At 35.7% G+C, this 14,314-nt stretch overlaps 1 protein-coding gene and 1 pseudogene across 4 annotated transcripts; both read left to right on the top strand.

Moving 5' to 3' along the window:
- The first annotated feature begins 6,940 nt into the window (after positions 1–6,940).
- LOC107634382 (strigolactone esterase D14-like) lies at positions 6,941–8,363 on the top strand (annotated as a pseudogene). The gene is made up of 2 exons (XR_015907049.1): positions 6,941–7,451; positions 7,830–8,363. The product of XR_015907049.1 is annotated as a strigolactone esterase D14-like (transcript).
- Positions 8,364–9,109: 746 nt separating this feature from the next.
- Positions 9,110–13,650, top strand: LOC107630315 (3-hydroxyisobutyryl-CoA hydrolase-like protein 3, mitochondrial). 3 transcript variants are annotated; one of them, XM_088507289.1, is made up of 11 exons: positions 9,110–9,726; positions 10,006–10,107; positions 10,292–10,336; positions 10,588–10,640; positions 11,477–11,611; positions 11,708–11,804; positions 12,032–12,161; positions 12,415–12,593; positions 12,750–12,877; positions 12,968–13,069; positions 13,192–13,650. In XM_088507289.1, the coding sequence occupies exons 1-11, from the start codon at positions 9,489–9,491 to the stop codon at positions 13,291–13,293; spliced, it is 1,311 nt and encodes a 436-aa protein (XP_088363415.1). In that variant the 5' UTR covers positions 9,110–9,488; the 3' UTR covers positions 13,294–13,650. The 3 variants fall into 3 exon arrangements, with proteins under 3 accessions (XP_088363415.1, XP_088363413.1, XP_088363414.1); XM_088507287.1 differs by lacking the exon at positions 10,588–10,640 and having other exon boundaries at positions 10,292–10,356; XM_088507288.1 differs by lacking the exon at positions 10,292–10,336.
- Positions 13,651–14,314: the final 664 nt, after the last annotated feature.

Consider the following 14,314-nt stretch of genomic DNA (forward strand, 5'->3'; position numbering starts at 1 on the left):
GAGGAGTCGAGTTACATAGCTGGGTTATGTCAGGTTCCTTGTTGTTTCATGGGGGACTTTAATGAGATAGTACATGTGGAGGAACGAAAAGGTACTGATCGTTTACCTCTGTCTGCTGAGGAATTCAAGACTTGGATACAAGATATGCACTTAGTGGATTTACCGCTCACCGATCGGAAGTTTATTTGGTTTCGGGGCCGTTCATACAGTCGTATTGATAGAGCTTTGGTTAGTGTGGAGTGGTAAGAAGAGTTTCCAGAAACTCGGTTAAGAGGTGGACCAAGGGGTTTGTTAGATCACTGCACTGTAATAGTGGAAGATAAAATGTTAAGAAGAGGTCCGAAGTTGTTCCGGAGCTTAGATTCATGGTTTACACATGAAGGGTTTCTTAGAATGGTTAAGGAGGAATGGAGAGGTTTAGGGGAGATACAGTTCACAGATAAGTTGAAGGCTTTGATGGTTCCTTTAGGGAGATGGCATAAGGCCAACTTTAGTGAGATGAACAAGAAGATTTTGAAGTTTGAGGAATAGATTAAGGGGATTGATGATATGGTAGGTAGTGGAGTGTATGATGGAACCATAGAGGCAAGAAAAAAGGCGTTAGTCACTTGCTGTAAGAGATGGTATGTGAGAAAAGAAGTTCACTGAAAACAGATGTCGCGGTCTCGACAAGTAGGGGATATGGACAAAAACACCAGATACTTTCACAATATAGCTTCAGTAAGAATAAGAAATAACAGGATTGATACACTGGTATTTAATGGCAAACTGGTAAGGAATCAAGCTAGAATTAAAATAGCTATTATAGAGTTCTATAAAGAGCTGTATCATCAGGAAGATTCTCCTTTGGTGGGGTTTAAAGATGGTTTGGTGGGGAGATTAGATAAGGATGAATCTGTGAATTTGGAGGCGTTGCCCTCGGCTGAGGAGATCAGAGAGGCAGTATGGGATTGTGAGTCATCTAAGACGCCAGGTTGTGATGAGTACAACATGAATTTCATTAAGAGGTGCTGGGATGAGATTGGGTCTGAGTTCACGGCAGTGGTGATGGGGTTCTTTCAGACGTCCAGGTTACCGACAAACTCCAATATCACTTGGGTGGCTTTGGCACCTAAGTTCATTGGTGCGAAGGAGATTAAAGACCTGAGGCCAATTAGTATGGTTGGGTGTGTGTATAAGGTTTTTCGAAGGTGCTAGTTAGGAGGATGAGATCAGTGATGCCAGGGCTAGTGGGGGAGACTCAGAGTACATTTGTAAAGGGAAGAAAAATACATGATGGAGCTCTCATTGCATGTGAAACTGTTCACTGGCTTAAACTGAGGAAAAAGGAGGCAGCAATAGTCAAGCTGGATTTTCAGAAAGCATATGATAGAGTCAAGTGGAGTTTTGTTGACATTGTGTTGCAAAAGATGGGGTTTGGACGTAGGTGGAGGGCATGGATTATGGAGTGTGTGACCACAACATCTATGTCGGTATTGATAAATGGGTCGCCATCTAGGCCGTTCAAAATGGAAAGGGGTTTGAGATAAGGTGACCCGCTTTCTCCTTTCTTGTTTGTGCTGGTTGTAAATGTTCTGCATAGAATGGTTGGAGAGGCAATCAGAAACGGGCGTATTTCACCATTGGTGGTTGGGAGAGATAGTATCGAGTTATCACATCTTCAGTTTGTTGATGACACTATTCTGTTTTACTCGCCAGAAGAGGAGACTATGAAGAATTACAAGCGGCTCCTGCGTTGCTTTGAGTTGATGTCAGGGTTAAGTATTAATTTTGATAAGTCCAGCTTGATACCAATCAATTGTGAAGCATAATGGGTCCAACGCATGTGTAGTTTGCTGGGTTGTAAGGAAGGTACCCTTCCAGTTAAATACCTTGGAATTTCATTAGGAGCAAATCCGAGGTTAGTCAAGACCTGGAAGCCTATTATAGACAAAGTGGAGGAGAAACTCAACCTTTGGAAAGCTAAATTGTTAAATAAAGCTGAGAAGTTGGTGCTTATTAAATCAGTTTTAAATAGCTTGCCAGTGTATTATTTGAGTTTATATAAGATGCCGAAGGCTGTTACTGAGAAGTTGATTTTATTGCAGAGAAGATTCCTATGGAGCAAGGAGGATGGTAGGAATGGTATAGCATTAGTGAAATGGGAAGTGGTGCAGGCTCCTAAGAAGTTAGGTGGGTTGGGAGTTGGAGATGTTATGGTTCGTAACGCTGTTCTTTTATTCAAGTGGTGGTGACGGTTTGCAAAGGAAGAGTGCCCGTTGTCGAAGAAGGTGGTCTGCTCTTGTAATAATCTGAATCTGAATAAGCTACTGTCCACTCAAGTCCTACCAACTAGAGGAGGTCCATGGAAAGACATATGCCAGGTACAAATCAAGGAGCAACATATTCGGGAAAAGATGATTACAGGCTTGTCCATGGAGGTTGGTGATGGGAGACGGACACGGTTTTGGGAGGATGTCTGGTTACTTTGTGGATCTTTGAAAGATCGGCTCCCTAGGTTGTTCTCTGTTTCAAACCAATGTGGATCGATTATAGGGGATTGTGAGTTTTGGGATGGGTTAGAGTGGATTTGAAACTTCCAATGGAGGCGAGAGCTTTTTCAGTGGGAGTTGGATCTTCTAGGTCAGTTACATGAGGCTTTGAGACCTGTGAAGCTAGTAAATAACAGAGAGGATAGAGTTGGATGGAAATATGATAGGCAAGGTATTTTTCGACTAACTCATTTGTACAGGTATTGCAGGAGGAAATGCTTCCAGAGGATATATCTAGTTACAATTTCACTAAGACCATCTGAAAAGGTTTAGTCCCGCCAAGAGTGGAGCTGTTTGCTTAGTTTGTCTTGGTAGGCAGGGTGAATACAAAGGAAATGCTGAGCCGGTTCGGGATTATTAGTCAGGAAGATAATGGTTACGTCTTATGTAACAAAGATGTTGAATGGGTCCAACACTTGTTTCTTGGCTGAGTTTGCTTGGCAGGTGTGGAGTGCGTGGATTTCTGTGTTTGGCCGACAGTGATCTTTTCCGGGTTCGATGAAGGAACATTTTCTTAGCTGGATAGAAGAGCCGTGTAGAAAAGAGGATCGAAAGCTGTGGTTGATGTACTTCTATGTGATCATTTGGAACATCTGGCTGGAAAGGAATAGAAGATTATTTCAGAGTAAAAACAAAGGTGTAGACGAAATTATCAACATGTCCTTGCTTAGCTGCAACGAGTGGAGAGGTGTGAATTCTTTTTATTGTTGATAACTATACCAAAAATGACTTAAAAATTTCTTATGTTGCTGTGTTATTTTTTTGCTGTCTATTGGTTTGTTGTCTAATTCTATTTGCTCTATTTTAGTGTGTTGAGCTCTTTTACTTAAAAAAATAAAAATAAAAATATGAGATTAAAAAAATATAAAAATAGAGAGAAATAAAAAGAAAAAAGAAGCTAACATTTATAAATTAAAATGAGAAAAAAAGTAAACATAAAAAATAATTTATATAATTTTTATAAACTTTTATACATGTGTATGATAAATGGAAAAGAATAACCCTGCATTTTTCGTTCGCAGCTTAATATAATACCATTGATCATTATTGGTTTAATTTTAATAGTTAATTCACCAATAACTATTAAAAAAACATAATAGTCTTAAATAATGAGATGAGAATTACTCATTTACTTGTTGGTTTCAAAATAATTATTATTTTTATTTTTTGATTTATTAAAAAATAAATACATTAAGATATGTAACATGTATATTTTTTGGATAAGGACATATAATTATTATATGTATCATAAAGAAGAGTTCTAATCAAAACCATCGTATATATAAAGGAGTAAATTATCTTTTCTAACCATAAAAGTTAAAAATGCTGACATATTTATTTATAGAAGACCGAAATTATTATTTGTATCTATAAAAAAAAAGATTTTTGCAAGTAAAATTATCCAAATTCTAAAAAATTAAATAAAATTCTTAAACTACCATTTTCTTCACCACTACTATCGTCGTCTCTCCCCCCCTCTCTTAATGTTATCAGCTACTCCAATTCCAAATTTTACCACCATCCTCCTCCCCAACTACTACCATCACTGCTGCCATTACCATTACCATCACCACCACTGGCATCACCATCCTTCCTCCTCCTCCACCTTTTGGACTCCGATCTCAACCGCAAACTCTGCTTCTCGCTTCAACCTCTTCTTCTGTCTCACCACGCCAAATACAGAAGCGATAACTTGAAAAAAAAAAGATCAAAACAAATTCTAATTACAGTCACATACGTAATTCAATGCACAATCGAATTCGAAACGCATAGAACCAACCAACCAACCAATCTAGCTCCCTTCCTTTCAAACTCTATCGATTTGATTCTCGCAATGACGTCTTCTGATTCCAATTTTCTAGAAGACTTCGGCTAGACGGTAGACCTCATGCGCCGAATTAGGGAGGTGTTTGTGAACTACCCCGAGGGAACCACCGTCCTCAAGGAGCTAATCCAGAACGCTGACGATGCTGGCGCCACTACCGTCTCCCTTTGCCTTGACTATTGCTCCCACCGCCGCGACTCACTTCTCTCCGACACCCTCGCCTCGTGGCAGGGCCTCGCCCTCCTCGCTTATAACGATGCCGTTTTCACCGAGGAGGATTTCGTCAGCATCTCCAAGATTGGAGGCAGCAGCAAGCATGGCTAGGCCTGGAAGACCGGCCACTTCGGGTATACTAACTTCGCCTCTCTTCTCTTTTGTTTTGTTTTGATTCCTTGAGCTGAATTTGTTTGTCTTTAGTGATTTTTCTCAGGGTGTTTATCTTCCAAAAATTTCGGCGGCAAATCCCGGGAAGCGGAAGAGGTTAGGGTGACGGTTGAGGAGAAGAGCGAGGCAGTGGTACTAAGCGGCGATGTGGTCGATGTTGGAATTGGGTTGCTGAGAACATTGAGAGAGAGGGAGGAGACGATGGTAGTTGTGGTGGAGAGAAAGGCGGTTTAGAAATTTTATTTAATTTTTTAAAATTTAGATAATTTTACTTGCAAAAGTCATTTTTATGGGTACAAATAGTAATTTCCGTCTTTTATAAATAAATATGTCGGCGTTTTGAACTTTTATGGTTAGAAATGGTAGTTTACTCTATAAAAAAGAGTTCTAATTTGAGCACTAACTAAACATATTTTTCCAATATAAAGTGAAACAAATTCTAAACCTATATTTCTACTGCAAAAGCCCAAGATCAGTAACTATAGATTATTTATAGTTTAATTTTTTTAATAAATAAATGTTCAAGTTCCTGTCTCCGTTGCATATGCAACGTTGGCTTCTCGCTTCTGTAAACGAACAAATAATATAGGATAGCAAATCTTACAAACGCAACTTGTTATATTTTCAATAGAAAATACTTTGTACAGAGTGTTTCGATGTGACACTTTTCTCAATGTTTGAAGAGTCATTGGATATATCTTAGGGTGGTTGAAATAGTTCTAGCGGCAAATCAGGAATTGAGACATTGAATGAATTTGAGATACAAACAAAAAGTTACTTTCTGAGAAGAAAAATTGCACATTTTGGTTGAAATAGTTGCCACTCATTGTTTGGTTAAAGTATGTTCTGCTCTAATTTTGCGGATTTTTATGAAAATGCACCTAAATAAATGAGAAATAATTAATCATTTCTAAATAAAGAAAGAATGAAGTATTTTTTATTTTTCAAAAGTATTAAGATAAGATTTGTTATTTATAGATCAAGCTCGGTGTTGTCACTTTCTTCTGCCTTTTGAGCTAAAACATACGGTCAATGTGTACACCAAATAATGTAATTTGATCCTCCCATATCGTTCGACCATTGGATACGTTCATGGAGAATTCCTTAGACATATTACATATATGATATTTTTTGCACACCGAACGACACGAGATCATATCAATCTTATTAAGATAAATTCTAAAACTAAATTTTTATATTTTCGATCGAATTTTAAATTAGACACTTTAATTCTTAACAAATTGATATTATTTTATAAGTTTTTGAAACAAATTAATCCCTATATATGGAGATTAAAGATGCATTTTAGTAAGTCACCAAAAAAAAAAGATGCATTTTAGTTTGTGTTTTTATTTTTATTAAAAATTTTGTAAAAAAAAAACAGAAGGTAAAAATAAAAAAAATACTATTTTCATTATTTTTTTTTTAATTTTTTTTCACAAAATATTAAAAACAATCTGTCTTATACTAATTAAAAATATAAATATAAATTAAATACATCCTAATTTATCTTATACTAATATTTTTTAAGATTTATTTATCTTACAGAAAATTTTTTTCTTAAACTTATTTGTTCTGTATATTAAAACTTTCATTAAAGAGAATAGTTTGTCCAATAGAAATAATTTTCAGAAACTTTTAAAATAATCAAATTTTATTAAAAATTATAGTGTGTAATCTAAAATTTTGATTAAAAAGGGTAATTTGTTCTGTTTATCTAGCTAATAGTGTTTATAGATAGTAGGAGCTAGTAATTTATGTGTAGATTTCTTGATATAGGTAGGATGATAATAACAATGATCAAAGGCGATAGATAGGATGGTGTGAACAGGTTAAACCTCATTGGGTACGCGCAGCATGCGTGCCCAATAAATTCAATATGTTTGTCCTTTGATTTTACTTTTATTAGCAGTGAGTTTTGTGAAGAATATGAATAATAGATTTTAAAATTGGCTTAATAAAATAAAAATACACTACACTTCTAATTTATTCATCTAAATTTTAATATTAGAATAATTATTCACACACCTAGTGAATTAAACATCCAGTATATTTATTATTCATTTATTTAATATTTTCATTGTCTACCTCTACTTTTTCTCGCCATATATACGGACGGATATGATTTTATATGTAATCTTTGTGCTATTAAATAAACTCCACATAATTCCACTAAAATTTGTTTCATATAACATGGCATAACCTTATCTATAAATTGGCATAGCAAGTAGTACAAGTCAAACAAAGAAAATAAGCACAGGGATTTAATTCTCCTACAAAAACTTTGTGCTTTCTTGTTATTACTGAAGGACATAGAGACAAGAGAGCATGGCGACACCAAAAACGGCACTTTCGGCGTTATTGAAGACCAGAATTGAAGGTAGTGGGAGCGAGACCATAGTGTTTTGTCATGGCTATGGAACGGACCAATCCATTTGGGACAAAGTGGTTCCCATATTAGCTCAAAATTACCGTGTTGTTGTCTTTGATTGGCCATTTGCCGGAACAGTAAAAGATCAGAAGCTTTACGACCCTCTAAAGTACTCTTCCTTGGAAGCTTTTGCTGATGATTTGATCACTCTACTGACTGAGATTGGCATCAAATCTGCCACTTTCGTTGGCCATTCCATGTCCGGCATGATCGGTTGCATTGCCTCTCTCAAAAGGCCTGACCTCTTTAAGCGCCTTGTTCTTGTTTGTGCTTCCCCAAGGTACTCAATCTATTATATATACTTTTGTTCTCTACTTCTCCCTACAATATATTGGTATCTGCTATAGTGCCTATAGTTGCCATGATTACGGTATATCTAAAATTAAACTAACATTTTTTTACTATCCAGGGACACTTTTTAAACTGAAAAATAAAAATAAAAAATATTATGAGAGTAAAAAAAATATATATATATATATATATATAACTTTAATTTCAATAATATGTTTTAATTTTAGAGCGTTGTTAAAATTATTTAGTCAGTAACTATCAACTATCATAACTACTATACTATCATAGACATCGTACACTCTACCATATATTAATTATCAAAAATAAAATGTTATTACACCTAATTAACCTAACTAGTTTCATATAGGTTTCTAAATTCAGATGACTTCGAGGGAGGGTTTAAGAACTCAGATGTGGAGCAATTAATCTCGACGATGGAGAACAACTATGAAGAGTTTGCTTCTCAAAATGGGAGCTGAAGTGGCGCTGCCATTAGCCAAGACTGTATTCTACAGTGATTACAGAGAATTACTTGACAAAGTTGAAACTCCATGCACAATCATACAGACCACTAACGACAAGGCTGTTCCTCGCAGCGTAGCACTCTACATGCAGAACAAGATCAAAGGGGAAGCCACTTTGGAGATCATACACACTGATGGCCATTTTCCTCAGCTTACTTCTCACCTTAAGTTTATTGAGGTTTTAAAGGCTACTCTCGACTCTGATGCCCTTCCTTAATTAATCAATTGAGATTATTATTTCCATGTTCTCTAAGTCTCTATCTGTTTCTTCTTGTCATCGTTTAATTTCTTGGTTGTTGTACTAGTACCACAAGGTAAGTAGCATTATTGAATGGTGATGTATTTCAATAGCATGCATGTGATATTTCATGTTTGTATTCGTTGACTCCTTGTTAGTTACTGTTTGTATGGTTGGGGGTGGGGCCGAAGAAGAATTAATCGCAGCGTCTACCTATCCTAAATAGTCTCACAAATCACGGTGCTATCAATACAAGAGGATTTTCTCAATAAATAAATAAATAAAAATACAAGATGACAAATTATATCTTTTTCCCTGTTTTTTAATTAATTTAGAATTTATATAGGTGAATTTCTGTAAAAAAAAAAAAATCCTTTTTAAGTAATTTTTTAAAAAAATTTTAAAAAATAGAAATAATTTTATATTTAGATATTTTATGTAAAAATATTTTTTATTTAATAATTATATTTAAATACAATAATATAAAAATATTTATTTATTTGAAATTAACTGTTAAACTATATAAAATATTCAGTAAAGTGTTAGGCATAATTGGTTTGTTTTAATTTTTAATTTTATTATTTTTATTACAATAGGGACTTAACTACAAAATCTAATATAACATAGGGATTCAATAAAAAAAAATGTATAAAAACCTAATTGAAAATTTAATAAAACTATAGAAATCATCGGAGTAAATAGGGGGATATTTGTAGGGTCAAACTGTGTCAAAAATAAGGTTAGTGGGCCCTAATTGAGGCCCAAACTCGGGGTTGCGAGCTCCAGTTTGCATCAAATTAGTCGTTATTCACCGAAAAATCGGGGGTGGCCCAATGTTACCCCTAAATCGAAATGAACCCATCCAATTTAGCCCCGCAAAAAATTGTTATTTGATAAATCATGTTCAATTCGTTCCCAGAAAAAAAAAAATTCAATAATTTTGTTTTAAAAATAAATTATTTTATTTAATTTAGTTGAGGAAATTTTCCTATAGATAAGTTAACACGAAAGGGACTGGAAAGTCTAACGGAATTGAGCAGTGGAGTGACCAGTATAACCCTGTGAAGGAGAATACTGAAATTCTGAAAAGTGAAAACATTAAAACAAGGAAGATTCGTTGTAAAGGAAAGGTAAAAATGGAGGGCTAAAAAGTCATAAGGGGAAATGGAAAAAAAAAATGTGATGGAGAGAGCGTAGGAAGAAAGCAGGAAGGGGGGAAGGCACAGAAGCAATTTTGGTAGAAAAAGAGAGACACAGTAAAAGCATGCTAATAAGGTTGCATCCTCTTGCTGGTGTTGGAGCAGCTCAATCTCTTCGTTTCTTTGCTTCTGCTGCTGCTTCTTCGCTCCCAATCTTTCTCTCAACAAAACAGAAACCATCGTTCTTCTCTCTCCGTCGATTCTCTGCCATGGCTGACCAATTCGTCAACGGCACCGTTCACCCTAACGGCGTCGCTGTCATCACCCTCGATCGTCCCAAAGCTCTCAACGCCATGAACCTAGGTTTCTTTCTTCTTCTTCTTCGTACTCTTTATTCTTTTCGTATATGGATTCGCTTCTGAACTGTTACTCGATCATTTTGGAGCTTCAACTTACTGATTATCTCACTAGGCTCTGGAAACCCGGAGAATGAAAAATTCGGGATGTTGTGCTGAAATTTGTAGGCAAGGGGAAAAATTGGGCTCTTGATCCCTTTTTTCTTTTACCCCCTAATTTATCACAGTTTTGAATTAAGTAGGGTAATTGTTTTTCTGCTCTTGATATTGAGTTGGGATGATGCAGAAATGGATGTGAAGTATAAGAGTTATCTGGATGAATGGGAATCGGACCCGAGGGTTAAATGTGTCTTGGTCGATAGCAGCTCGCCTCGTGCCTTTTGTGCTGGTATGATTCTAACTCATGATTCCTTCATTGTCGTGCAAATGATTTTGCTGAAGCATGTTTCTGGCATTCTGCAATATGTTAAAAATTAGCTTCTTTTGCAGATACAATTGTATTTAAGATTTGAGGTTACTTGGTTTTGAGTGGTAGGTAAGGTTTTGAGAGTCACCATTGGTGGTCAATGCAGGTATGGATATTAAAGGGGTTGTTGCTGAAATACAAAAGGACAAAAACACTCCTTTAGTGCAGAAGGTCTTATTACGTTATTTGCTTCACCTTCAAGTCTAGTATATTAATGCATATTTATATGGCTGCTGTTGTGATGTGCTTCATTGGATATATTGTTTACTTCCATGTTACATCAACATCATGCCGTCTTCTGATGCTATACTATTGTTTCCATTTCCTGTTTTTGTCAAATAACAATTTGTTTATCGATTCTCAATGACTGCTTTCTTGGCAACTGAGATAGTTTATCTGCAGGTGGTGATGTGAAGCAGATAACATTTAAAAAGCATCTGTCAGATATTATTGAGGTCTAGTTATATTATAATGTATACCATCAGATTCTTACAATGTATAAAGCCATGCCAATAATACGAACTGAATACCTTTCCTATATAATATTTTAACTTTTAGGTACTCATAGACCGGTAATATCTTTGCTTATACTATGCTATAAAGTATGCCAAGGCTACTTATTTGGTAGACTATGCTATTCATGACAAACTTGGCTGTAGTCCTAGCACTGATGCCTTTAGAATGCTCAATATTACAGTTTAATTAGTGACATACAGTTATGGACAAAGTTTTATGCCCAACTAAATACAAAAGAATACATACACTATATGGAACTCTGGCTAGGCGGTTGAAGAAGCTGCTGAATTAGCCACTTTTCAATCTTTTTTCACCCTCACTTTCTTTGTTTCTGATGAATATGACCATGAGGAATCACCATACCCAAATATGTGAGACGTATCCTAAATTAGGGTTGGCTTGGCCTTGGTCATAAGGGGCTTCTAGTTGTTGTCCTACTAATGCCCAGTCTGTTTGGAATGCACCAGATATTACTGGTCTGGATTATTCCGGATTTTCACACAAGTTTTTTTTTTTTTTTTTTACCTTGACTTTGACTTTTCTTTAGGCTTTTATAATGTGTGGCTGTGTTTGCCTTCTGGAAGCAACCATTGATGCAGTTGGGTTGACTTTGGTCAACTTTTATTTTTTAATTTTTTTAATGTGGATTATATTTTGTAACTTTTGATTTGCTATCAACATTATGTTGGATTATATGATATGCTACATCTTGCATTTTTGCACGACTTGTTGATAGCTACGAGAAAGTAGTGTGATATTGTGTTCTACATTTTAGGTCTTCTTGGCTGAGTATTCTTTGATATGCAAAATTGCTGAGTACAAGAAGCCATATATTAGCCTTATGGATGGAATAACAATGGGCTTTGGAATTGGTTTGTCTGGTCATGGACGCTACCGTATCATTACAGAGGTATATGCTTATTATAATGGCCTCATTTGGAGATATAGCATAAACTCATGGATTGCAATTTGAGATGTTTTTGACTTGTTAACGACACCTATTCAGAGAACTGTACTTGCAATGCCAGAAAATGGAATTGGCTTGTTTCCTGATGTGGGTTTTGCTTACATAGCTGCTCAAAGCCCAGGGGAAGGATCTGTTGGTATGTTACTATTTCAAATTAAAAATTTCATAGTTCTTTTGTGATCTATATTGACATAATTTGTACAAAATACATGTTTTGTACTGCACTGTTTAACATCTAGATGCAACCTCAAGTTTCACTTAGAAAGTGTCTTTTAAAATATTATTAAAAATGTTCGTTTACTAGATTTATGTGAATCTCTGTGTCACATTATTTACTTGATTTATAAATATTACTAATTGCAGGTGCTTATCTTGGATTGACTGGAAAGAGGATCTCTGCTCCTTCTGATGCAATATATGTTGGCCTTGGAACACATTATGTGCCATCTGGAAAGTTAGGTTCATTCAAGGAGGCCCTTTTGGCAAACAACTTGTATGTTAACGTGAACCATCACTTGAGACTTTTCTTTAAAATCATAACCCTTTTAATTCCTTTGGTGTAAGATTGGATTCAACATAGTTCATAGACATGTTTGCTTAGATATAAGGCATGTACTGCATGCACCACACATTTTAGTCTCCTTGTATGCTAAATGGTCTATCATGTCTATTGCCTTTTGGTTATATAATTGTAACGATTACATATATACAATAATGATCTTACGCAAAACTCGTTGGTGATATAGTTCCCAGGATGCACATCAGGACATCAAAGTACTTTTAGCAAGATATGAGTCCAACCCTGAGAGTGAGGCACCACTGAAATTGCTTTTACCTCAGATAACATCTGCATTTGGAGGAGATAAATCAGTTACTGAGACAATTGAAGAGCTAAGTAAACACCAGTCAAGCACTGACTCAAATGGTATGCTTATTCTCCTATTGTTTGCTAATGAAACACTATTCTTAAAATGTCAAGATACAATTTATCATGTGTTCACTGAAAAATGTTTGAAATTAAATACTTTGCCATCCATATATATTTGAAATATTCTTTTTTTTTTTTTTTTTATCTTGCCAGTTGTCGAGTGGGCTAATGAAGCTCTCCAAGGCCTTGGGAAATGTGCTCCTTTCTCCCTTGTCTTGACCCAAAAGCACTTCTCTGCAGTAGCTTCTGCACTAGGGAAAAACGACAGTGAGTTATCCACGGTATGCATTTAATTCATTTCTTTTTTGGTTTTTAGGTGGTTTTGATGTTTCCAAGCCCTTAATTTTTCGATCTGCTTTTCTGAAATTCAGCTTAGTGGTGTAATGAAAACTGAGTACCGAATTGCCTTAAGATCTTCATTGCAACATGATTTCGCAGAAGGTGTCAGAGCAGTATTGGTGGACAAGGATCAGGTTTTCTTTTTCTCATATCTTTACATTTTTAGTCTTGTTGACAAACTGTTGATTTATTTAGCATAAATTGTTGCTATTCAGTCAATAATTAGTATATAACTATATATACTATTCTTTTGCAGAATCCCAGGTGGAAACCATCAAGGTTAGAGGAAGTTGATGCCAGTGAAGTGGAAGCCGTCTTTAAACCATTAGGGCCTGAGGTTGAGGAATTGAGTGTGTAATTTTAGAAAGTGAGTGTAGTTCGTCTTCTCATAATTATGCATTACAGACTTGTAGACACTGCATCAAATAAACGGGTGGAGTTCATTGGCTCTGGGTCGAGGTGCGGGTCCTATGTGTTGCATGTACTGTTTTCACTGTGATGATATTATTAATATAGCACATGATGTTGGAAACCGATGGACGATGTTGCTTCTAGTTATCATGGAACCGCATGGAAGAAATCGAGCCTTTTTTTTTTCTTTATCTCGTAGTTTCTTCCACATCGAAGAATTGTCCCCAGATTCTACGTGGAATAGTTGCGTGAACACGTCTTTGTATTGGCCAGTCTTTTGAATAAAGAGCTTTAGCTTCACAGACATGTAATATAGTCATTTACTTTTCGAAATGATTAATACACTCCTTCCTCTTCTGCCCGTTGTGCGCTTGTGCGATAGGATCATCTTGATCATGTATGTAAACCGGTGACAATGGTTTAAGAATATAGAACCAGAGTTGGTCTAGTAGTTAGAATTACTAATTTGCATAAGCTGCATAAGCAAATGTCGATAGATTTTTGTCTTTTATACAACAATAACAAAGCATTATTTCACGAGGTGGGGTTGGCTATATAGATCAAATGGCGTCATTGAGTTCTATTATGTATTATGTCTATAGAGAGACTGTTTATATGTAGATCTCGTTTGATAACTTCATGGATGGTCTTCTTAGGTTTTCTTTTGTTTTTCACCATTTGTCCATCTTCCATTTCATCCACCTTTTTGATTGGATGTTCTGTCGGTCTTTATTCTCACATATCTAAACAACCTGAGACGCGATTTTACCATCTTTTTCACAATAAGTGCTATTCCAACTCTCTCTCTTATATCTTTGTTTCTTATTCTATTCAATCGCGTATGACCATTCATCCATCTCAACATCTTTATCTCTACCATACTTGACTTATGTTCGTGCTGCCCTTTGACCACCTAACACTTTGTACCACAAAGCATAACCGGTTTGATAATAGTGTGATAGCATTTA

The sequence above is a fragment of the Arachis ipaensis genome, chromosome B3 (genome assembly GCF_059453495.1).
Source record: "Arachis ipaensis isolate K30076 ecotype BB chromosome B3, ASM5945349v1, whole genome shotgun sequence".
Taxonomy (NCBI): domain Eukaryota; kingdom Viridiplantae; phylum Streptophyta; class Magnoliopsida; order Fabales; family Fabaceae; genus Arachis; species Arachis ipaensis.

Coding starts and splice junctions, on each gene's coding strand:
- LOC107630315 (XM_088507289.1), top strand. CDS start 9,489: ATGCTAATAAGGTTGCATCCTCTTGCTGGTGTTGGAGCAGCTCAATCT. Junction 10,108..10,291: donor GCCTCGTGCCTTTTGTGCTG/GTATGATTCTAA, acceptor TGGTCAATGCAG/GTATGGATATTAAAGGGGTT. Junction 10,641..11,476: donor ATCTGTCAGATATTATTGAG/GTCTAGTTATAT, acceptor TCTACATTTTAG/GTCTTCTTGGCTGAGTATTC.